At 51.7% G+C, this 25,445-nt stretch overlaps 2 protein-coding genes across 3 annotated transcripts in view; one reads left to right on the top strand and one right to left on the bottom strand.

Moving 5' to 3' along the window:
* EVC (EvC ciliary complex subunit 1) overlaps nt 1–12,780 on the top strand; it is a 109,626-nt gene extending 96,846 nt beyond the window's left edge. Inside the window, exons 19-21 of the mRNA XM_077136363.1 lie at nt 524–617; nt 1,466–1,577; nt 2,082–12,780. Coding sequence (XP_076992478.1) covers nt 524–617; nt 1,466–1,577; nt 2,082–2,154 — 279 coding nt within the window. The 3' untranslated portion in view covers nt 2,155–12,780. The remainder of the gene's footprint in view (nt 1–523; nt 618–1,465; nt 1,578–2,081) is intronic.
* CRMP1 (collapsin response mediator protein 1) overlaps nt 9,145–25,445 on the bottom strand; it is an 80,251-nt gene continuing 63,950 nt past the window's right edge. Inside the window, exons 9-15 of one of the 2 annotated variants that reach the window (XR_013165699.1) lie at nt 24,892–25,048; nt 21,979–22,120; nt 21,162–21,332; nt 16,646–16,825; nt 14,060–14,225; nt 9,984–10,135; nt 9,145–9,898 (exon numbers count right to left, since the gene is read on the bottom strand). Coding sequence is in view for 1 of the 2 variants with exons in the window: in XM_077136364.1 (XP_076992479.1) it covers nt 10,044–10,135; nt 14,060–14,225; nt 16,646–16,825; nt 21,162–21,332; nt 21,979–22,120; nt 24,892–25,048 (908 nt within the window). In the remaining variant the exon portion in view is untranslated. Of the gene's footprint in view, nt 10,136–14,059; nt 14,226–16,645; nt 16,826–21,161; nt 21,333–21,978; nt 22,121–24,891; nt 25,049–25,445 lie in introns of both variants that reach the window. The other variant, XM_077136364.1, reaches the window with a different exon arrangement.

Genomic DNA, 25,445 nt, shown 5'->3' with positions numbered 1-25,445 from the left:
TCTGGTGTCACTGCCAGTGGTGGCATTCGTTAACATAAGAAGGATCAAAATTGACAGTCAATGTAGTTAACATTTTATTTATTGAGAATCTGTAGACAGGCACCGAGCTGGAGGCTTTGTGTGCATGATTTAATGTCATTTTCCAGCATCCAAGGACGAGATGGGAAACTGAGGCTCAGAGAAGTTAAGCTATTATCTGGTGTCACCCAGCCAACCCTGGACTAGGATCCGGGCCTGCCTGGGGTCCGGCAGGGGGTCCCATCCCGGCCCTGCTGCCCTCACCTCCAAGGCCCAGCAGGTTGCTGAGCCTCCACCCCTCAGCCTTCTGGTCTGTTAAAGGGGTTGGGGGGGAGGTGAATGGCCAGTGGGAGTGTTGCCCATCTGCCTCGTAGGAGCTAGTAAATGTTGGCCCTGCTCACAGCCTCTCTGGAAACTTCTGGAATTACCCTCTAAGCTGGGGATATGGTCTCTTCAGCTCCTCGTTCCCCAAGAGGGCCCACTTATCTCTTCCTTCTACCTTCAGGAAGCTGAGCAGAGCTTCATCTCAGAGCTGGCAGCTTTGGCCCGAGTGCCTCTTGCAGAAAGCAAACCCTCCTTGAATAAGAGAGGGGCATCGGGTAAGTCACAGAGGGTGCTGCTGCAGCAGGAGGCTCTCTGGGTGGAGTCCCTCACCCCCACTAACGAGCTGTGTGGCCTTAGGCATTGTGCTTAACCTCTCTGGGCTTCGGGTCCTTCTCTGACTGCCAGGCTCAGTTAGGACACCCTCGGGCCAATCACTGATTTCACGTCCTGGCCCTGCCACCCCCAGCTGGGTCTCATTCTGTCTTCTCATCTGTAAAATGGGGATAATAAGGCCTCCTCCCCATCAGTGGCAGCTGCAGTGACCCAGGCCATCACGGGGCCTATTCCTGGCTCACCCTGCATCTACTGCTTTCTGATAAGCTGCACCTCCCACGAAGGGCTCGGGTTCTGAATCCAAGTTCTAGTTCGTGTTCTAGTTCTTGTCGCTGCTCTAAAACCTAGCAGTTCTCGATCTGACACCGGCCCGACTCCAGGATGCCCAATAGACAGAAAAGAAAGGGACCGTGGGATTGTAACTGGGAAAGCACCATAAAAATAGAGGTCTGTAGAAGTAAAACCACAGCTTTGGCCTCTGTCTCGGTTTCTCCCCGCTTCATAAGTCGTGAAGCCAGTGGGGTACAATAGGAAGGCAGGGTGGGGACCCGGCAGGCTGAAATTCACAGCCCAGCTCTGTCACTTACCAGCTGCGTGGGCCTGGGAAGGCACATCACCTTCCTGGGCCTCAGTTTTCTTGCAATTGAATGGACGCAGCAGCAGGAAGGCAACAAGTGCTTGGGGTGCCAAGAGCATGCTCGTGGCACGTCAGGCGGGGTGGAGGCGAGGCTGAGAGGGGAGGCTCCAGCTGAAATCAGAGCTGACACCGGGGTCCATGCATCTTCTGCAGAGAAGCCCCTGAGGACCAAAAGGAAGAAGGTCCCTCCCCGGGAGAGGGGGGACCTGGGGGTCCCCAACGACGAGGACCCTGCCTCCGGAAGCCATACCTTGGGACCGCTCAGGTACAGCAGGGTGCCCAGCTTGTTCCCAGCACCTGTGTGCAGGACAGCCAACACCTCTCTCGGGAGCACGAGTGCACAGGTCCAGGGGTTAGGGGTGAGAATCTGGCCTGGCACCCGTAAACCAGGACTTGGTGTCTTGCGATTACCTGGGGATGCCTGGGGAGTCTCACCTAGGGAGACTCGCCTGGATATTACCTGGGGAGTCTCATCTGGGGTATTACCTGGGTATTTCCTAGAGAGTCTCGCTATTTCCTGGGGAGTTTCAGTAATATTGTTACTGTCATACTGCTGACCTCACACCCACCGGAGTCCAGCCTGGGTGGTCGGGCAGGGGCCCCTTCTCCAGGGCTGGCCGCCACCCGAGAGTGCCCTGGGATTTGAAGGGGGTGCTGCAGCCGTGGGAGCCTGTGTGCCTTAATCATGGGCTTGGATGGCCCCCCAACACAGGAAAACGAACAGTCCCATTTGTGTCTCACTGCCCGCCTTTATCCCCTGTCCTCGCAGCCGAAGGCCGGGGCAGTCCCAAAGCGACATCGAGAACTCAAAGAAGATGCTGAAGAAAAGAAGCAACGTGTAGCTTAAGGCCAGTCGGGAGGACCTGGAATCCTGGGCTGAGAGTTTGGGTTTCAGGACCGCTGCGCCGTCTCCAGCCAGGTGACCCTCAAGTGGGCAGTGGGGGCTCCTGTGCCCACCTCTCAGGGCTTCTGGGAGTAGAGACAGCAGGACTTTAAAAAGCATAAATAAGTGTGATGGGCCCAGCTGGAAAATTCGGAACCTCAGTGGCTTGGAGAGGCCTGTAAGTTTCTCGTCATTTGGCTCCAAGCCCCATTGCTCACAACCCCTTCCTTCCTCGGGAACACCCACCTTTCCAGGCACGGGCCCCCCAACTTCCAGGCATGGGCCCCCCGACTCCCGGGCTGGGCCCTCCGTCCTTCCCCCCGCCCTTCCAGGTCGTCCGGTTGCAGCCCAGGGGCTCTGCCCTCCCGCATCTCCACCAGCTACTCGCAGACCCTGCTGGCATTTCCTGGGTCCGAGGCCTCTGTCCCTGCCGTCTCGGGCTCCCCCATGCTCAGTGGCCGCCACCGCTCTCTGATCAGGACAGGCTCCCTCGTTCTTTGGCTCATTCCTGAGTCTCAGGGCCCCGGGACCCTGGCAGAGACGTGCCCGCTCCGGGACCTGCGGGTGCCCCAATGCATGGTGACGACTGCAGAGACCTCATCCCCATCGGGTTGCCTCATGTGCCTGCCACCAGGCCTGCCCCACCCTAGGACACCGCGATGGAGGGCAGTGAACCCCCGCCCCTCCCGATGGAAGGTGAGGACTCCTGGAAACTGCTGGCCCCGCCGGGCCTGTCCACCTGCGGCTGGTAGAGGCCCCTCCTGGAGAGGAAAATGCCCTAGGTCCAGGCCGCTCCACGTCAGCACCATGGACCTCTCGGCCGGATAAGTGTTTGCAGTGGGGGCTGTCCCGTGCGTGGTCGTCCGGGAGACCCCCACCCGTGGCCCCCCAGTTGTCCCCAGCACTCGAGAACCCCAGATTTAAGTCGGCGTCCAGGATGTGATCGCCTAATGCCACGAATGCCCAGGACATGGGAGGCACCACGGCCAGGAGGCCTCCATCCAGGGGATTTCTGGGACCCTCTGTGACCTGGATTCTTATTTTTTTTAAATCTAAACTAGACTCTCTTAGCCGGTGGCCCCTTAACAGAACTCACCCACCCACGTGGCCACACCGCTGGCGGCCTGACCTCCCCCCCCACCGCGAGGTTTCCAGAGTTGACCTACAGCGACCCCTGCTGGCGCGAGTAGGGATTCCAGGAGTCGGTGGCGCTTTAAGAAAGCAGTGGCTTCCTTTGTGCAATATATACAGCATCCGCTCGGCCATAGAAATCCTTTTCATTCCCTGGCGCCCCTTGCATGGGGCTGTTCTGGACACGGGTGGCTCCTCCATGGGGAAGGTCTGATTCTGTGTCTGGAGCAGGGTCAGCACCAGGGCAAACCAGTTCACCCGAGACTCCCCGCAGGCGTGGATCTAAAGATGGCCCAGTCTCTCTCATCAAGAAGCCCCCCTGCCCGCCTCCGCGCCCCCGCCAACTCGGATCCCCGCATCCACGGCTGTTCCTGGATATTAGTTTTGCGTCATACGTGCAGCTTCCTTAGCCAGGGGGCATGTGTCATAAGCCACAGCGCCCTACCCGCCCTCGACCCCCGAAACATGTGCTGGGCAGTTTGGGGCACACATCTCAGGAAAGACCTGTGGACTGACTTTGCTTTTCATCACTTCTCTCATGGCCAGGCACCCAGAAGGGACCTTCCTGATGGGACATAAGGAAAAAGAAAAAATATGGGCATGTGGGACACCCTGAGGCTGAGGACGGCTTCAGGCCTGGGGGCTGGAGCTGCCTGAACTCAGTACATTCAAGGCAAGAGGGGAGAAGCTGTCACAGCAGGACCCAGAGGGCAAGCCTCCACGCTCTTCCCTTTTGCTTACCTCCCCCAGCTGCGATTATGCACTGTGGGTTGTTTCCATGATAGAAGGAGATGGCACTAGAAAGAGATCATGAATGATAAAATAAGGGGTTTCATGAACTTAATTCTTTTATGAAAGCTTACTCTCTGGCCTGAGCTTGGAGGTTAGGATGACAATAACAGGTTTTGTGAGGTCAGCAAGCTCTCCTAGGGTTCTTCCAGCTAGTCTGGGGTCTTGAGATTTAATCTGTTCCCTCTGAACCCCCTGCAAGGACGCTGGTGAGCTGGCTGCTGCTGCAGAAGCCTCTTGACTGTTCCTGCTCTTCCCTTCTATTCTGCCATGTTCTCCTTAGCGCTGCTTGCTGCAGTGCATCTATAATGAACTCTCAGAAACTCAAATCTGATGGGCAACCTTCGGGCATCCCATTGCTCTTAAGATAAAACACGAAAGCCCCTGTAAGGCTGGCACCAGCCACCTCCGGCCCAGCTCCTGCCCCACCCTCCCAGCCTCACTGTCACCTCATGTCTTCAGGTGTGCCACACACACACACACACTGCCTGCCACAGGGCCTTTGCACATGATGTTCCTTCTTGAAATGCCCCCTAGCCCAGCCTCTTCACCTCATTAGCTCCTAGCCATTCTTCACACCTCAGGAGTCAGGTCTTTAGAAAGCCTTCTCCAACCCCTCACCTCCACCCCAACAATAGCAGCCCCCTTTTATACACCCATCACTTCAAATCTTTCCACTCGGATGGAGGCAGCAGGGATAAATATGCACCTTCATTTTCCTTTCAAGTTCAGAACCACTTGTAAAAGAGGCAAAGAAGCTGGACAGCAGCTGATCAGCCCATCAACTTTGTCGTTGAGAAAGCCACATTGCAAGCCTAGAGTGTCTCCATGGCCACCAAGGACTTGCTCGAACCTTTCCTCCCTGAGTTTAACTTACACGCGGTAATGGAGACACAACTGCCCAGGCACAGACGTCTGCCCCTAAAACACAGCAGGGAAGACCCAGACTTTGTGGGGCTTGACACTTTGGAGTGGGGGGCAGCTCTGTATAAAAAGCGGATAAAATTATGAAAGGTATGAAAAGGAATATGTTTAGAATGAGAGGAAATCAGAACCAAATACATATTCTAAGAAGTCAGCATGTTCCAGAAAAATTCAAGAAACCTGACAGATTCCTAGAAAAGTAACGTTTTTATCAATGAATTGCCTGACACACCTCTGTCATATTTTTTTCTCTGTCTTGAGTGAAAGTTCTACACACCTGATGACTGGGAGATTTTCAATAAACGAGCTTCTGGTGCTGCGCTGTGAGGAGGGGGAGATGAGCACCCTCTACCCTCCCCGTGGTCCCTCGCCAGCACTTGGCAGACTGGATAATTAGGTGCTGTGGGTCACAATTTGACTGACACCCAACTTCCCCTACAGAGTGTTCGCACTGCGTTCCCACTGGCCAGTGCAGGCACCCCACTATAATGTGGTGGAAGGAAGGGGGTGGGGGGATCTGCAAAATACTCTCTTCCACCCGTGGTATACAGATTTGGCTGCATGTCAAAATGACAGGAAACACATTAAAATCACTAACTTTTAGATCCTATCCCAGGCATTTTGAGTCAGTCAGTGGGCCAAATAAGCCATTTATTTTTATCGAGCTCCTTGAACCCTACCTTCCATTATACACGAAGATTAGTGAGAAATGGATCACAGACCTAAGCGTGAGAAGTACAACTTCTGAAAGAAAGAAACCCACTGTGGTGAGCAGAGTGATGTGCCTCTCCCGCCCCCACCAAGAACTCCACATCCAAACTCCCAGAACCTGTGAATATGCTGTGTCCCGTGGCAAGGGGGTGAGGTGGTTTGGGGCTGTCTACACCCTGGAAAAACGTGTCCGTAAACTTCCTCCATTCCTGCGGGTGTGGGCCCATTGCGAGCAGGGCCTTGTGATGAGGCCACTTCAGGTAAGGTGTGGCCCAGCCCAGTCACGGATGGGCCTCAATCCTCCCGCACGAGTGCTTTACAAATGGCATGAAGACAGAGAGAAAGAAAGCCACAGAAGCGAGAAGCCGAGAGCAGACAAGGGAGAGCTCAACAGATGCCGCCTGCACCCTGCCATGTGAAGAGGAGCCAGGGCAGCTGGTCTTCAGGACGATGCCTTGATCTGGACATTTTCTTGATCTCAAACTGTAAGTTGATGAATTCCTATTGTTTAAGCCAAACCATTTCATGGTATCTCCTTTCAGTGGCCTGGGAAGCAAAATGGGGATAAAGATTGCAGATGAAGGTAAGGTTCCAAATCAGCTGCTCTTGAGATAAGACTATCCTGGATGGTTCAGGCGGACCCAGTGAAATCACAGGATCCCTGAAACTTGGAAAGGAGTGTCCGCATGAGCAGATGTGAGAAGGACTCAGGTGGCCATTGCTGGCTTTGAAAATGAGAAGGGGACACAAGTCAAGGAGGGTGGGAAACCTCTAAAAGCTGGAAAAAGCAAGAAAATGGATTCTGCCCTGGAGCCTCGAGAAGGAACGCAGGGCTGCACTCCTCTGTGCTTGTAGCCCAATGAGACCCATTTCAGCCTTCTGGCCTCCGGAACTGTCAGATGACCACTCTGTGTGATCTGAGGGCATTAGGCTCTCGTCGTGTGTCCCAGCGGCAGTAAGAGACTCCCACAGCTGTCACCATGACTCTGGGGTAGGCAAAGATTTCTTCACCAAGACACACAAATCACTAACCATAAAAGAAGACTGCTAACAGATTTCATTAAAACAATGAGCATCCTTTCATCAAAGGTAGTATTTGAATGTGTGTGTGTGTGTGTGTGTGTGTGTGTGTGAAAACATCAAACATTTTAAAATACATGTGTTCAGAGTTCAACAAAAAGAACAGAGGGGATGAACCAGAAGAAATATTAAGACCTTTCCAAAATAAGGAAAGGCATCAGATCATAGAGCCACAAATGTCAGCCAAGCCCTGGGAAGGATAAATACAAAAAGTATATCAACGACCATACAACAAATCTACATGGATCAGATTCACCATTAAATGACACAGAGATAAGCATACAATTATGAAGGTAGTCGGAGGAAAATTCATATCACATACAGAAGAAAAACATAATTTTATAGGAGACTTGCCATCAGTAATGATACAGGCCAGAAAAGAGTGGAAAGATATATTTAAACAGTGTAAGATGGAAATACAATTCATAATCCAATATCCCCTGAAAATAACTTTCCTATATAAAAGTAAAAGACATTTTAGGAAAATTAATGAGCACACACACAAACACACAGATTTCTTTTCAAGAGACTTGTTCTTACAACGTTATCCCATCAAAAGTATAATAGAAGGAGATTTGAGTCTAACCGTAGGCGTAAGTGATGCTAAAAAATTAAAATTGAGGGTAAGTGTATCAGACATTTGATGTGTAAAATTTCAGTGGTTTTAGAAATAATTGCCTAAAACAAAACTAGGTGAATGAGTTGTTGGGTATTAATATGGATTACCATATTTTAAAGTAAAATATGTGAAAAAATAATATGCCCAAGAAAAACTGAATCGAATATTTTACAGTTCTAATGTTTTAAGTTATGTGGTTGTCACGGTCAGCTTCACATGTCAACTTGGCCAGAGCTTTAGGGGTCTCTTTCCTCCAACCTCCCCCTTCCCTTCCCTGCCAGGGAGCCAATACGTTTCCTCCTTTGGGGTCTCCTTAGAGCCGCAGGCGTGGAAGCCCGAGCCTCCCCACTTCCTCCTTTTGCCGTGGAAAAGTACAGGTGGCGGGAATTGAAGTTTAGGGCTTCTTTCTTGCTCCCTCCCCTTTTCCACTGTAGGGGGCTGTGAGCAAGCTGTGGGTGCATTCATTGTGAGAAACCTGGGGTGGGGGGTTGCAGAACCGAGAGGCAGGAGGGAGGGAGGGCAGGGTGGCTTAGCTTACCGCTGCCAACTCTGTTTTCTGTCCTGTCTTGTCCTTTAATAGCCCAAATGGGCCAAGGCCAAACATCAAGCAACCTTACCATCCATTCTTGACCCTTCTCGGTTCCTAGCCATGTTTCAGGAGGGCCGTGACTGGGCCTCAGCCCCTTAACCAAGAGGCCCAGCCGAGCGGGGGCAGGGGAGTGCAAAAGGGACATCCTGAAGCGCATAGGACCATCCAGGACCACCCAAGCCCTCCTGCCTCGAACAGCAGTAAAGCTTAGTCTTCAGGAGCAAGGAAGGCAGGACTTTTGAGCTAAACTGCCTGGGTTCTGGATTCAAATCCTGATTCTGCTAGTTGTGGCAATCTTAGGTCACGGACCTCTCGCTGACTCAGTTTCCTCGTCTGTATAAGGGGGGTAAGAGTAGTACCAGCCTCGTAGAGTACCTGGCATACAGCAAGTGTCCCACGGCTTCCACCTGGGTCATTATCATCATCATTATCACCTCCACAGTACGTGGAGGTGAGCAACTTGGCCTGACTTTTTACCACTTAGAATTGACATCTCCTTCATGGGATGGGAGGGAAGCAAGAGGAAGTTAAGGCGACTGGGGTTTCCAGTCTGACGCAGATCCACGTGACACCCAGGCAGAGAGAGGGAGGGGCGAGAAGATGAGCGGCAGTGGTGTGAGTTCAACTGGCGGTGACCCACGTCACACCAGCCCAGCCCTCCCATCTCCCCTCTCTTCCCATCTATCAGTCTCAGTGTCCAGGACCCAAAACTCCAGCAGCTGGGAATTGGCTCCTCCTCCCTCCCTCCCAGCACCCCCCACACACAACAAAATGAAGAAGGGTGTTGTTAGATTCAGGTGTCAACCTGGCCATGTGACGGTGCCTGGTTGTTCTTTTGCTGTGGGCTTAAATCATCAGCATGTGAAATTCACCTACAGCTGATGACATCTGCGGTCGGCTAAGGGGGCGCCTCCCATAATGACTGAAGCTTAAAAGGAGAGGTCCTGAGTTCAGCACAGCCCAGCTCAGACTCAGATGTTTGGAGATGCAGAAAGGAACCACTCCAGGGAAAGCCACTGGGACACTCTGCCAGGGGTGGCCGCCAGGGAATGGCCAAGCCTTTGAATCCCAAACTACATGCCGCCATATAAACACAAACGCCCCAGTCCTGCCAACGGGCAGTTTATTTTTCTTCTTTCACAAGCTTTGAATTCAGAAATAAGAGCCACGAGAAGTCAGTTGTTAAGTAAAAATGGGGTGATTACAAAGGAAAAAACTTTGTACAAAACTTGAAAAAGAACTCAAGCAACCCGGGAGCGGCCTTCGCCCCCCCCACCACCGTGGTCAGCCTGGAACGAGGATGGGGAGGCACCTTTCCGAGTGTGGACCTGGCTCGGCCTGAAGTCCAGGGCTGGCTGGAAGGACACACGCAGACAGGAAGGACGTCGTGGCGCGAGACAGCTGCCCCGGAGACCAGGGTTCCCACGCGGGACGAGGAGGCTGTTTCTCTACAACCGGGCGGAAGGAAGGCTTCCCTGCCTTTCTGAACTCAGTCTCCACGGGGCTGTGAGAGCCGGCTTGGGATGGGGGGCGATGAGTAGACAGCTTGGTTTTAAGAGTTTTGGAACTGTCCTTGAAGGTCTGATCTCCATGTCGTCCGTGGCGACATGTTCCCCCAGACACACTCAAAGCTTTGCATACGGACTTTAGAAACATGCATCAACTACCTAGAACAGCTACCGGGGCGCAAAGGAACCACCACTGAGAGTCAAGGAGCCCCTGGAGTCGGGTGTGGAAGGGACAGCACGAGATGGCTCACCAGGAGGGGAAGGAAGACACCATGCTGTGAAGTGGACTCGGTACAACACACAAATGCGGGGCAATTTCCAAGCAAACACACCACACTAGTACCACTTCTTCCTAAACAAAAAAGGAAAGAACATCATCCAGTTTCCCCTCCCGCCCATCAGTACCAAATAAAACTGTGGGTTTCAACTTCACTGACAGGGAGAGGAGGGGGCACTGGTCCCAGAATCCTTCACTCCGGCTCATGCGCCCACTGGCGTCAACCGAGGCTGGTGATGTTGGAGCGGCCACCAGGGGGCGCCACGATGCGGTGGCCGGTGCGCCTGGGATTATTGTCATCTATCTGGGCACCTGAAAGACACAGAGAGCCAGGGAGTTTTGGAAAAACCCGTTCACGGCAGTTCGACTTGCTGTCCCTGAAGGCTGGGGCTGCCTTGGGCCTCCTCCCTTTGTGGAGGCTGAGTCCTCAGCTTGGGATGACCTCCTTTCTACTCGCCCTTCAGGGGCCAGCCTGGGGTCACCGCCTCCATGAAGCCTTCCCTGACTGCCACACCATTTGGCTCCCTCCTCTGGACTCTCCCTCACAGCCCAGACCACCTGGCCTGGTTTCTTGCCTGGCTTCCCCAGTAGAATGTGACCTTTTTGAGACAGGTGAGCCAACATTTGATTGCGCAAGTACTGTCTGCAGGTGCAGGCCTGGTGCTTTAACATGCATTGCTGTGCTTAGACCACACAACAAAATGAAGAAGACTGTTGTGATAATTAGGTTCAGGTGTCAACCTGGCCATGTGGCGGTGCCTGGTTGTTCTTTTGCTGTGGGCTTAAATCATCAACATGTGAAATTCATCTATAGCTGATTACATCTGCGGTTAGGCTAAGGGGGCATTTCCCACAATGAGTGAGGCTTAAAAGGAGAGGTCCGGAGCTCAGCACAGCCCAGCTCAGACCCAAATGTTTGGAGATGCAGAAAAGAACCACCCCAAGGAAAGCCATTTGAACCCAGAAACCAGGAGAGAAGCACAGCAGATGTCACTCTGAACCTTCCCAAATTAGTAAATTTGTAACCAAATAAATCCCCTTTATAAAAGACAATCCATCTCAGGTGTGTTGCATTCCAGCAGCCTTAAGCAAACTAAAACAGGTGTGTTTTTATCCCCAGTGAGCAGATGAGGAATTTGAGGCCCGGAGAGAAAGCAGGATTCAAGCCCACACTGGTTTGTTTCCAAAGCCCAGACTTTTACTAAGAAGTCAGAAGAGGGGTCTCCCAATCTACAAAACTCGACACTGTGTTTGATGCTCCAGAAGCATTTTATGCCTGCATGTGTGTTTGTGTGTGTGCATGCACATGTGTACATGCGTGTGCATGATTGTGCATGGTGGTGTACAACTCAGAGCTGGACTTCCCTACCTCTAGGCAATGGGCAGAGCTGCACAGAGAAGTATTTTCTCTTTTAATTCTTGAAAGCCAACCATCCATTCTAATCCTAGGTGTTCTCTTTCAGGTAAGTAGTGATTTAAAAAGCCAGCACTGAGTTCAGGATCTAGCACTCAGTAAAGAAGCAATGAATGAAAGAATAAATGAATGGTCAATGCTGTGGGGAAGGTCCTACAGGTACAAAACTGCCTTGAATTTGGGTATTCTGGAATAGGACACCCTCTCTCTTGGCCTCATTTTCTTCTCTGTAAAAATAACACCATTCTGCCATTATGGGACTTGTCAACATAAGCTGCGAAGGATGTCTTAGAGTACTGACTGTCATTTGTTCCTTTTGTCTCGCTGGTAGATAATTTTCCTTCCTGGTAATTCAGGAATCTCTTCAGGGCCCAGAAATCAGGAATCAGGCTTGGCCCTTCCTTCTTTTTCCCATAACTATCTGCAACCTTGCAGGTTACACGTAGGTGCTCTGAAAACGCCTGCTGGCCTCCAGGACACTCATCCCAGAAACCACACCACAAATATCTCATGCAGCAGTGAGCAGATATCTAAAAGGGGGTCTGTTAAGATGCAACCAGTGTTGGAAAGCACTTCTGCTGCGGCTTGCAAAGGAAGTCACCTGCCAAACCACTGTAGCTGGGCAGGGCTGCAGGTTGCAGAGAGGACTGGAAGTTAAATGGGAAGACAAGAGCAATTGCAGAGCTCTTCCAGCAGACTTTTTATTTTACTGTTACGTTTTGTTCTAAAAGGGGGATTTTCTCTCCACGTTTATTGGGACTGTGAATGGCCTGGTTTAGAAATAAAGGTCCAGTTTGCAAACCCTTAGGAGATTTTTGTTGCTGTCCCACCTAAGAGCTTTCTGGAAAAGCCACCGATCCCTGCTTTGTTGACTGAGCAACAGATGAGATACTCAAGCTTGTGTAACAAGGTGAGTTATCTTTAAATACTGTATCCCACTCAGTGTGCAAGGACTTCTTCCATGGAAGACATGTGTTGCAGGAGACAGCTTGGGGGACGCCTGATTCCCATCCCCCGTTGCAGGCAGACACTCATGGACAGAAGTGGGTGCTATCATCCCCACAGTTTAAAATGACTTTTCATCATCTCTTCTGTCCCCCTGCCCCTCCACTCTCCCTCCTACTAAGCATACCACCTTTTCTGCTGATCTCTTCCTGCAAAGCCAGGCGCATATAGCCAGCAGGCTAAATCCACCCCACCCCGTCTTTGTATAGTCCATAAAGAGCTAAAAGAGTTTTTACTTTTATAAATGGTTGCATTTTAAATGAGTATTTAATATAAAATCCTCATTTTGCCTCTGGGCTCATAAAGCCTAAAATTTTACTATCTGGTCCTTTTTTAAAAAGTCTGCCGACACCTGTACTAGACAGTGACTGACCAGCCATGTTTTAATCACCGCCATATTGTGAGTCCCAAGCACAGTGCATAAGAATGAGAATTCCTCAAATATTTTGCAGGAAAAAAAAAATCCGTCCCAAGGCTTCTAACGTAGGTGTGCCTGCCCTCTGGTGGCCACCTGGTGGAACTGCAGACATGTGCCCCTGGGGCCTTTAGAAAATCCCAGGAACCTCATCGATATTTGATTTTTTTTTTTTTTTTAACATGGGCAGGCACCGGGAATCGAACCCAGGTCCTCTGGCATATGGCAGGCAAGCATTCTTGCCTGCTGAGCCACCGTGGCCCGCCCTCGATATTTGATTTTGTTCACACAACTCCACTGAGCACTAAGTCCGGGTATGCTGACACTGAACTTCTCAGGGTCCCGGTTTCCTCTTTTAGGGATATAAGAACAATACCGCTTGTGCTGGTTTGAAAGGATGGATGTACCCTGGAAAAGCCATGTTTTAATTCTAATCCCATATTGTAAAGGCAGCCATTTCTTCTAATCCCTATTCAATCCTGTATGTTTGAAACTGTAATTAGATCATCTCCCTGGAGATGTGACTCAAGAGTGGCTGTTAAGCTGGATTAGGTGGAGACATATCTCCACCCATTCTAGGAGGGTCTTGATTACTTTACTGGAATCCTGTAAAAGAGAAATTCTGAGAGAGCAGAACAATGTAGCCACAAGAAGCAGAGCCCACCAGCCAGCGACCTTTGGAGATGAAGAAGGAAAATGCCTCCGGGGGAGCTTCATGAAACCGGAAGCCAGGAGAGAAAGCTAGCAGATGACGCTGTGTTCACCATGTGCCCTTCCAGCCAAGAGAAAAACTGTGACTGTGTTCACCATGTGACTTCCCAGTTGAGAGAGAAACCCTGAACTTCATCGTCCTTCTTGAACCAAGGTGTCTTTCCCTGGATGCCTTAGATTGGACATTTCTATAAACTTGCTTTAATTGGGACGTTTTCTTGGCCTTAGAACTATAAACTAGGAACTTATTAAATTCCCCTTCTGGTATATTGCATTCCGGCAGCTAGCAAACTAGAACACCGCTTGACACACAGGGTAGTTGTGAGGCCGGAACTGCAATCCTAGGTTCTGGGAGAGCGCCATAAACTGCAGGGGGCCAAATCCCACACCCCATCCGCCAACCCCATGGCAGCGCTGCCGCCTCCGCGGTGTGGTGTCCTGTTTATCCTCCACATACCAGATTTGGAGCAAAACGTCCCGCGGATGTTTAGGGAAGAGCTCAGGGACAGTGTGGGTGCAAACTCTTCATCAACCCCCTCCAGCCCACTCTGCCCCCCCCCCCACCGTGGGGAGAAGTGGACAGGAGTCCCACATCCGGGGCCGGCTGTCCGTGTCCTCGGCAGAGCAGCAGGGGCCCCATGCAGCACGCTCGGGGTGGGGAGCGAGCGGCCAGCGCCGCGGGGGGTCTGACCTGATAAGCTGAAGTTGGACTGGTGGAGATTCCTGATGGGCGGAGGCTGGTGTTTGGAAGGCGAGGATTTGGCAGAAGGAGCAGGGGTTGCATATTTGGGTGTGGCTGGCACCTCATACACAGGGCCATCGTACATGCCTCTGGAAACCCCTTGCAACCCAGACACCTAAACAGAGGGAGGGAGAGAAGGTGACGGATCCACAAGATGCACAGGGACCTCCCTGGTTCAGCCGCTCAAAGCCCTGTGGGCAGAGGAGTGACCTGAAGTTGTCTTGGACACACACACACACACACACACACACACACTTGTACACACACATGCATACACATGCACACACACACAGCTTCATGCAAGAGGACCTCAGAGCCGTTTCCAAGAGGAAGATACTTCCCTGGACCTTCCCTCCCCTGCAAAGGACCTAACACAGGGTCCCCTGAGCCAGACGCTAGGGGCCTCAAAAGGGCCCATCTTCATTCAGGTTCTTTCCAGGCAAGAGCTTCAGGGCAGGTCCTTGGGAGGTGATTCCAGAAAGGAAGGAAGGAGCAGCAAAGAAGAAAACTCAACACTGGGGAGGGAAGGGTGGGTGACCTCTGTGGGTATGGGAGCTCAGGGACACTGGGGGGCACACCTCAGCACTGCCCCGCAGAGGGCAGGGAGGCTGGGCTGGACCATGTGTGCATGGGCTCCACGCCACCAGCTGAGGGCTGCCCCCAGGGGTGGGTCCCAGAGTGCCCGAGGAAGTCCTGCAGCAGGGAAGCCAAAGCTTTCAGCAACACACAGCAGCACAGGTGAACTCAGCGATGGGCTGAGGGGACAAGAGCCCCTGTCCAGGCCCTCTGAGAGCAGCCTGCACCCAGGAAAGCGCCCATTTTCAGCACTGTGGATAAGGATCCCGTGGCTGAATGCCATGTGGACGGCCTGGCCTCTGTCACCTCAAGGCCTGCTTCCCCATGGCCTGGGTTCCGTCTCTCCGTCCCACTCTTTCAATACCTGGGGCTCCGGGCTTCCCTTGGCCCTGGTCCACTCCCAAGTTTGGGTCCCGACCTCCCGATGCCCTGCAATGGCCTCTTCCAAGCTTAGGTTGGCCAGAGGCAGGTTCTGCTGTGGCTCCTCTCCCTCACCTGGCCTGGCTCCTCTCACCCGCCGCCCGGGGATGCACAGAGGGGAGGGAGCACCTGATGCCCAGGAATCCAGCAAACTCATGACTGGGCATGTGAGTCTTGTATCTGCCTCTTATGCAAGCTGACTATCAACCAAAGGCTTGAGATGCAGGTAGATTTCAAGGGAACAAAGCTAGTGAAGGGTGTTTCCACCCCCACGGTGGGTGTCCCGGCCAAGAACTGGCTCCAGGAGTTACAGTTTGCCCGGTGCCTTTGTCCTCCAGCCACTCAGCCACCTCCTTACACTCGGCAATCTCTCCTGGTGGGCGTGCTCACTCCCCAAGTCCATCAGTTCCCCCACCGGACACCCAGCATCAACTGGGGGCTTATGGGAGATGGCGAGGGCAAGGGGGTAGGTACAGAGAACCATGACGGGTTGCTGGGGTCTGAGAGACATGAGGTCTTGGATTTTGTCAGCTAAACTGGTGGTGGTGCGGGTCATGTACAAGAGAAGGACCCCATATACACATGCACACTCATAAACACACACACGTGCATGCACACACATGGACCCACATCCCCCCACATGCATATACATGCACACAGGTATGCTCACATGCTCACACACCCCCACACAGACTCACATCCCCCCCACATATACATGCATGCACAGTCACACACACACACCCTTATATGCACACACTCACAGACATGCACACATGTGCACACACCTACACACGCATGTACACAAGCACACAAATACACACATCCCCAAATGCACACACATGTGTAAGCATACACACATGCACTCACCGCCATACACACATACACACACACACACACACACACAAAGCTGGTCTCCCCAGCAAGCAGCATGGGCTGTGTGGCATGGGCGGCACGTTATTATGGTGACAGAGGGGACACAGGTAGACAGGCTGCTGCCCCTGGGTGGGAGCGTATCCACAGAATGGTGAGGCCCCCTCCCAGGGCCAGGCTATGGATGGGGCAGAGTCTGCTCCATGTCCTTTAAGGGGAAACTGCCCCCAATCGGTGCCAAGAATCTTCAAAGAAAAAGGGGGGGGGGGGGCGGGAGGACGGAAAATGGCAGGGGAGAGAGGGAAGAGAGGAAGGAGGTCAGATCGGATGGAGGTTCTGCCACCCCGCAGGTGAGAGGCCTCTCCCTTGGGTGCGCTGGTGGTTGATTTCTCATCAAGGCAACACTTGAAGGCCGTGTGGCCTCCTGCAGGTGCCTCCCAACACCTCAAACGCAGGTGGTGGCGACCACGAGCGAGGGTGCAGGCTGGAGCCTGCACAAGTGGCCAGCTCCCCGCCGAGCCCACGTGCGCACACCGCCTCGCAGTGCCCGCTACCCAGGCAGCCCCTGGACTGCCCGAGACACAGGCGGGGTGTGGTAAGAACCAGTCCCCTCTGGCCCCACCCCCGGGGGTCCCTGCCGCTGCCGCCAGTGTGGCCATGCGCACGCACCTTGTTTCTGATTTTGACGCGCTGGTAGAGGTGCTCCGGGAAAGGCTTGCGCGGGATGAAGCGGCCGACGCCCTTGGTGACGCTGAGGTTTCCGTCTTCAAAGACGAGCTTGCCCTGGCTGATGACCACCAGGGGCGAGCCGTGACACTCCAGGCCTTCAAAGATGTTGTACTCGACGGCCTGTGCACGGGGAGCACAGCGTTAGATTCCGCTTACAGCAATGCATGTGCATCAAGTGGGGGCTCATGGGAGACAGCGAGGGCAAGGGGTGGGTACAGAGACCCATGACGGGTGGCTGGAGTCTGAGACCCATGAGGTCTTGGACTTTCCCAACTAAATTGGTGGTGGTGCAGGTCATGTGCAAGAGAAGGACCCCATATACACATGCACACTCATACACACACACTCACATGGACCCATATCCCCGCACATGCATATACATGCACACAGGTACACATGCTCACACACACACACAGACTCACATCCCCCCATGTAAACATGCATGCACATTCACACACACACCCTCACATGCACACTTACAGACAAGCACACATGTGCACGCACCTACATAGGCATGTACACAAGCACACAAATACATCCCCAAATGCACACACGTGTAAGCATACTCACACACATGCACTCACTTCCACACACACACACGCACATATCCCCACACACATTTTCCAGGGATGTTCCCCTAAAATCATCTTGTTTAGGACTGTGTAACAGTGTCTGTAATTTGTTTGATCAACCCCTTGCTACCGGGCATCTAGGTTGCAGGTGGTTTTATATATTCAAAGTAAAGTTGTTCTGGGGCATCAGGTCACACAACATGGCCCCTCTGTACCGGGCATTTTTGTGCCTTTAAAAATAATTTCATAAATTTCAATAATAAGAAAACCAACAATCCAACTTAAAAGCAGGCTGAAGAGACAGACACCTCACACACCAAAGAAGATACACAGATGCCAAACAAGCAAATGAACTGACACTCAACATTAGGGAACTGCGGGTTGGAACAACCGCGAGTGATGAGTACACACCTGCTGGAATGGCTAAAATCCCAAACACCGACAATACCAAATGCTGACAAGGCTGCAGAGTGACAGGAGTTCTGGCACGTGGCTGGTGGAAATGCAAAATGAGGCTGCCACTTTCCAAGACAGGCTGGCCGTTTCTTATACAGCTAAGCACAAGCTTACCCCATGGTCCAGCAATTGCGCTCCTAGGTATTTACTCGAGGGAGGTGAAAAACGATGTCCCCATATAAAGCCTGTGTGGGAACTGCAGTTTTATTCATAAGTGACGAAATCTAGAAGGAACCAAGATGCCCTTCCAAAGGTGAATGTGTACCCAACTGGCACAACCACATAATGGGTCTTAATTCAGGAACACAAAGAAATGAGCTACCAAGCTCAAGAAGACATGGAGGAACTTTAAATGCAAATTGCTAAGTGGAAAAAGCCAGTCTGAAAACTGTGTTTAATTCCAACTATATGTCACTCTGGAAAAGGCAAAATTACAGAGGCCATAGAAAGATCAGTGGTGGCCAGAGTTTCGGAGATTGGGAAAGAGATAAACAGGTAAGCACAGAGCACTTATAGGGCAGTGAAACTGTTCTGCACGATAGCATAACGATGAATCCATGACATCACACTTGCCAAAACTCACAGAAATCTGCAACACCAAGAGGGGAGCCTGGTGTAAGGTGGGGGCCTTAGTTACAGAAAATGTACCATGTTGGGTCATCGGTTATAGCAAATGACCCGTCCTAGTGCAAGATGTTAACAGGGAAACTGCAGGGAAGGGGTGGGGGAGGTTGTGGTAGTTAGATTCAGTTGTCAACTTGGCCAGGTGAAGGCACCTTGTTCTGTTGCTGTGGACATGAGCCAATGGTACGTGAACCTCATCTGTTGCTGATTACATCTGCAGTCGGCTAGGAGGCGTGCCTGCTGCAATGAATGACGTTTGACTTCATTGGCTGGTGCTTAAATGAGAGAGGACAGCGTAGCACAGCCCAAGCAGCTCAGCACACCTCACCTCAGTACTCGCAGCTCAGCCCAGGCCTTTGGAGGTACAGAAAGGAATCACCCTGGGGAAAGTTGTTGGAACCCAGAGGCCTGGAGAGAAGGCCAGCAGAGATCACCCTGTGCCTTCCCACGTAAGAAAGAACCTCAGCTGAAAGTTAGCTGCCTTTCCTCTGAAGAACTAATGAAATAAACCCCCTTTTATTAAAAGCCAATCCATCTCTGGTGTGTTGCATTCCAGCATCCAGCAAACTAGAACAGAGGTGTATGGGAATTCTCTGCACTTTCTATGCAAGACTCTGTCAACTAAAAAAAGTACTCTAAAATGAAGTTTATTACTTTAAAAAATAATTAATATTCTTTCCTTAGGGTAATTTTATACTACCCTAATTATAAATTACTGGGTTGCCAAATTATTCTCTGAAAGGATCAGGCCGATTTACACTCCATCAGCAATGGGGGAGAGAGGCATTTCATGCCCTGGCTAATATTGATTTGTGCTGATTTGGAAACCAAGCATTTCTTTTAAAATGTGCATTACATTACTCCTAAAGTGAATATGTGACTCTGCTTGCTAATCACTACAATCAACTATTTATTATCTATTACTTAAAAAGTAGTTCACATACATGGTTAAAAAAAATTCGAGCAGTACAAAAGGTCTCCCTTAAAAAAATAAGTCTCTTCTATCTCGGACGGAAGCAGCAGATTTAACAGATCCTTCTGTCTCCCTAGATATTTTCTGTGCATGGAACATTAGGTCATACATATGCAGGCATTCTATTACACAGTTTGCATCGTAATTTTCCCCCTTAGCAAGGAGATTGTTCCATATCAGTGCAAGTACACTGAATGAATTCTTAGGATTCTTTAAGCTGTTATGCAGCATCCATTTCGGGAACATTCTATCCTTTATTTGCAATTCTAAGCTTCGTATCTTCTTTACTTCAAAAGCATTATTTTTTTTAAAATCTATGTTTTATTCTAGTCCTTTTTAGTTTTATTTTTATTACAATCTTGATCATTTTGAATTTACTCTGTGGTAAAGAGTGAGGCAGAGGGTTAGCCAGATGTTCCCACACAAATGGTTGAATAACTGTCTTTTTCTAACTAATTTTAACTGTCCCCTGTATTGTAAACCAAATTTTCAAATGTAGTCAATCTATTTCTTGATATTCTTTTCTCTTGTAACAATACTGACCTGTTTCATTATTGTATGTAGCCTTACAAGTTATCTTCATCATCTGCTGATATCTCCTTAGCTTTTCCTTCTTACAGAAATGTTTTGGCATTCTCATATTTATCTTCTAGGAATCTGCTTTTCTAGTTTAAAAAACTAGCCTTGGCTTTTCTGTTGGAGTTGCTTCAAACTTAAGAGATTACGTCAGTAAGAATCGACATTTCCACTCTATTGAATCTTTTTCAAGAAAAAGTCCTGAGTTTATGTAAGATTAGTTTTTATTGCTGTCCTCTACGAGATTTTGACTTCCATTCTACTTTTCAAAGTGGTTTCATATTATTTCCTAGGAAATCTTTATATTGCTTTTAATCAGTAAATATTCCTGTTTGTCTGGTTTATAAGGGGTTCCAGGCAAACAGTCACCTCTACTTACAATTGTTAAACTGCAACCAGGCTTGGAATTTACAGCTGCCTCCCAGCTCCAGGCAAGTGAGTGTGCTTTCCTTTTTAATGTTTGCTCATCTAATCCTTCCTGAGCCACCTTAAGGGTCATACTATTCAGTAAACTGTCACTTTGCTGAAGTAGATGCAGGAACCGTGAATTCCAGGAGGTGGCACAGAAGCAAGTCACTTACCTGTGGGTCAAAACTGTCCAAGGCCCAGCACCTGAGCTCAGGGCATACGGCTCTCCCTGCCCTTAGGTGGAGGAAATCAGATGCTAGGGAGCTGCTGCTAAATTGGGGGATTCTTACAAGGCTTAGGATACATTACTCATGAATGCCATCATCCATCTTGCACAAATACATAGAATTACCAATGTTAGTGACCTCATATTTTAAAGGTAATATATGAACAAAGTAAAAAAATTCAACCAGTACAAAAGATCATGATAAAAACACTCCACCGCCTCATCCATGGGCTCCAGTTTCTCCAAATCCATCCTAGGAGGTGACTCTGGTTAGTGGTTTCTTTCGTAGCCTTTAAAAGACAGTTAATCAACTGATGAATGGATAAACACAATGTGGGACATCCACAATGGAATATTATTTGGCCATAGAGGAATGAAGTCCCAAAATGTGCTACTAAACCTTATGCCAAATGAAAGGATCGCATATTGCAGGATCCCACTTGTAGAAGTGTCCAGAAAAGGCAAATCCAGAGAGGCAGAAAGCACACGTGCAGCTGCCAGGGTTGGGGACAAGAGCACAGCAGTGGCTGAGCCAAGCCTGCTCGGAACTCTCCTCCCAGGCGGAGGGGAAATTTAAATGACCGAGGTTTTGTTTTTGGCTTATCCCAACCAGGCACTCACCGACTTGTGACTTTTGGCTGTTATGGTCTTGACCCTGTCGGGGTCCCAGATGACCACATCTGCATCCGAGCCCACGGCGATCCGCCCCTTCCTTGGGTACAGGTTAAAGATCTTGGCAGCATTGGTGCTGGTGACGGCGACAAACTGGTTCTCATCCATTTTACCTGTTGCCTAAAGGCAATAGTCACGATGAAAAGAGATCCCAAAATGGGGCAGGGAAAGGGCAGGCACCAACCCCAACCCGCCAACTGGATTCCTCGCAAGGAGCTTTGGGCTCTCTGCTCTCCCCTGCTGGAGACAACTATCCCCAAAGAGCCGAGGGGCTAGCCTCTGCTGTTTGTCGGCCTTTGCTCAAGGGCCTCTCTGACACCTTGTCAGTTGCACGGGGTCCAATTTTGGTAGGAAATAAAAACTCTGAATTCGAGTCAATGGTCAGAGCTGGGGCTTTGTTTGCAACTAGAATCTTCCCTACCCACTCTCACCACCACCCCCAAATCCAAACACATGGACACACACACAGTGGACAGCTGGCTTCACAGAAGCTAAAATGTGGCCAAAACTACACAAAGCACTTCTCCATCTTTTCAAGGGCAAAGGGCAGCCGTGACATCTGAACTCGGAGGAGACTGCAGGGACATGCCGTGCTCTCCTAGGGGATGCGCGTTTCCCGCGTGCCCTCCCAGGGCATCCTGCTTCTGCCACAACATTAGAAAGGATGGAGATTTAATAGCCACGGAGCAGAGCGCACTGGCTTCGGGTAGGCCTGGTGGGGTGTTTCTAGAACATTCCTGCAGGCAGTGCGCGGGTGCCACCTTACCACCGCCTTGTCCCACACGACAGTCATGCGCTCCTCGATCCCGTTGACGCCCTCGGGGATCAGGGTGAAGTTGTCTTTGCCCACCGCCTTCTGGGCCGTGCTGTAGGGACAGTGGGCGCTGCCTGTGACCTGCAGGTCTCCGCTGGTGAGGATGAAAACAGGGTGCATGTCAGGCCCGAGTGGACTCTGCAGGGTAGTCCCAATGATGCAGGCAGGAAACTGAAAGCCCAGCGGCTTCCTGAAGAGGGAACCTGGCGCCTGGCACTGGCCTTCAGAGGGTGACATGGGAAACCCTCTGGCCTGCTGTGTCTAGATGAAAACCAGAAAGTACCCTGGGCAGGACACTGGGTCCACATTAGTGCAGACTGCGGGCTGTGCTGGGGTGGGGGGCGACCTAGCCGGGGCCTCGGCCCCCTCACTTGAGCCCGCGTGGGGTGGGGCGGGGGGGTCTGAGCAGGTCAGCTAGTTAATGTCGGGACAGTGTCCACATTCCTGCTCCAGAGCCTGAGCTCCTAAGGCTGCTGGCCAGCACATGCATTCTTAATATTGAAAAAGGAGCCAAAAGATGGTGTGCAGGGGAGACCCGCTTCCAAGGAAGGCATCCTACTCCAGCTCTGCAACCTCCCTGCTCTGATCTGCAAATCCATCAGCCTTCCTTTTAAATCCCAGCTCTGCCCCTTCCTGGCTGGGCAAGTTGCTTAGCTTTTCTTCACGTGTACTCTGGGGAAGAAAAAGGAGCTTGCATACCAGGACAGCGGTGGGACTGAGGGAGCTGATTCACGCACATGACTGGCACAGGGCAGGTGCCAAAGGCGAGTCCCCACCTGGTCCCTCCTTCCCTTTCTCCCCTTGCTCCTTACCTTTTCTCTTTAAACAGTGAGTGCATGGCGAACCCTAGGCCATGAGATTTTTATATCAAGTCTTTAAAAAACAAAGACAAATTCTGAGGGCAGCCAACCAATCAATAAAGCCCTCCAGGAGGTGCCTGCTTGCTTCACGGACTCAGGCAGCCTGCACAGGCAGGGCAATTCCATCCCCTGGCTCTGGGGCCTCTGCCAAGCAGCCACGGGAAGCAAGATGACGTGACCCCCCCTGACGTTGTCACTTGTGTTAATGGAAGGCGGTAGGTTTAGCAGCAAGCTGGTGTTTTGCTCTTTGCTTGCAGTGCACAAGGCTATCTGTTGGGAATTGCAAAACAGAAGCCCATTTGTTGGGTCTGAGTCTTAGTCATTTGGGGTTTTTAAAGAAAACACCCAGTGGACATCGGAGGGGCCCTGAACAGGGTAAGTGCCCACTATGTGGTGCTGGGGCCCGCAGACAGAGGCCATGCTCCCACGCGGCCAGCCAGATGGGTCAGCATGGGGTGGCCTTGGAAGTTACTGCCACCCGTTCATTTACCAGAAATAAGCCACATGCCTCCATGCACCCTGCACAAGTCTAGGCAATAGGGATCCATCTATGAAGAGAGAACGACCAACCCCAGAGCTGACACCCTAGTGGGGTGTGGGAGATGGTCAGTAACCTGAGAAGTGAGTGACGTGGGCAGGATGCTGTGGAAACAGAGTTAGGGTTAAGGCAAAGCAGGAGAGAGGGAGTGCTGGGGACAGGCCAAGTGACCACCTTAAACATGGTCATCACAGAGGCCTCAGAGAGAAGGAAGCTATGAGCCAAGAACTGAAGGCAGCATAGGAGTAAACAGTATGGCATCTAAGAAGACAGAGTGCAGAGCTGGGGGCTGGCCAGGGTGAGCCAGGGGAGAGGAAGGAGCAGGAGGCTGGGAGTGGGTGAGGACCAGGCATGGGGTCTCGTGAGCCACTGCAAGGGCTTCGGGTTTCCTCTGAGATGAGGAGCCACTGGAGGTTTCTGAGCCGAGGACGGGCTGCTGGCCTAGGGAATGCGGGCACTGCTGGGGGCAGGCTGCCCCGGCTGGGCAGAGACAAGCATGCAGAGGCCTGATCGGGAAGACGAGGTGGCCTGGGCAGAGGAGGCGAGACGTGGTCAGAGCCCAGGGCCTCTGGTCTGAGTTCCTGCCGCTCCCTAAACTGGGCAGACTGCTGGGAGCAGCAGCTGGGGGGAAGCTGAGGGGCTCATCCTGGCCTTGTTAATGTGAGATGCCCAGTAGGCATCCAGCTGGGGCTGGTGAGTAGGGCTTTGGAGACACACATCAGGACTTCTCTGGCATGTCCAGGATAGGTGGGTACATCCACTTGCCTCCTCCCTGCCCCGCTAGGCTGTTCCTTCTGCCAAGAAATCCCATCTCTGCCTTACCCACCAGGCAAACTCCTAGCCATCCCCCAAGCTCCAGCCCTGATGCCACCTCCTCTGAGAAGCCTTCTGTAACTCCACAGTTCCAAGCCAGTATGTCAGTGTGCCCAGAGCAGCCTGCCCACCTGGCCACCTTTGCTTGCAATTAAATGTCCTTTCCTCATGCGAGTAAACTACCACCATGTGCAGGTACCATGGCAGGTGTTTTGCAAGGAACAGCTGCTGCCTACTAAGCACGAGATCCCCAGCCCTGTGCCTCACAGCCCACCTCCACGGCAGGGGCAATTTCTACCCCCTTTCCATCACTGAGATGGAGAGATGCTCTGTGATGCATCCAACCAGTAGGGGCCGAGCTGGGATCTGAATCCAAGTCTCCAATTCCTAATCCTGGGTGCTTCCCAACACACCAAAGGGCCTGACACATAGCAGGTACTTCAGCGGTCGCTGGATAACCAGAAGTGGTTGATAAATGTGAATGAATGGAGTGATTATTTTATAACTAGATTCTCAGCATCCCTAAGGCCAGAGAGCATGGAGGAGCCACCCCACGAGCCTGAAGGATGAGGGACAGGGCAGGCACTTGCCGCCCAGCAAGGGAGGTTCCCCCTCCCGCCCCCCCCCAAACCCCCGTCCTCACAGGGCTCTCACCAGGCCAGCAGGGAAGTCAGGTAGTCGGGCGTGGTGGGGTCGGGGCTCAGAGGCGGGGAGGTCACGAATGCCGCCGCTTTGGCCCAGTTCTTGCTCCAGTAATGGGTGCCGTCAGTGCCCAGGCTGGCAGCGATGGGCTCGCCGAAGACCAGGGGGCCTGGGGGGTGGGCGCAAGCAGGTGCAGTCAGCAGCAGGAGGGCTCCCAGGCAGATGTCATGGCCCCAGGGCACAGGGCAAGGAGGAGGGAGGGCAGGTCAGCCTCACATGGGGCCCTGGGGGGTCCCGGCCACCCCCACCTGGCCCTGCCCTGTGCCGAGTGCACAGGACACTGAGGGTGGCACAGGACAACCATCTGCTCGGCCTTCAGATCACGCTCTGGCTATTAGCACTGGGATATTATTATTATTATTATGTTTATCCGCTGTTAAAGATTTGTAAACCGAAGCAAGGAAATGTACTTTGCTCTCTTGGTTTGGGTGCTGCCAAAAGCAGATGTTCAAATAAGGAGTCCAGCTTGAGTATTTTCATATAGGAAGCAAGTCTGGGAAGCTCTG

Source organism: Tamandua tetradactyla, chromosome 19 (assembly GCF_023851605.1).
Source record: "Tamandua tetradactyla isolate mTamTet1 chromosome 19, mTamTet1.pri, whole genome shotgun sequence".
NCBI classification, from domain to species: domain Eukaryota; kingdom Metazoa; phylum Chordata; class Mammalia; order Pilosa; family Myrmecophagidae; genus Tamandua; species Tamandua tetradactyla.
Note: the sequence above shows the minus strand (reverse complement) of the source record. Positions and strands in the feature narration are given on the sequence as shown.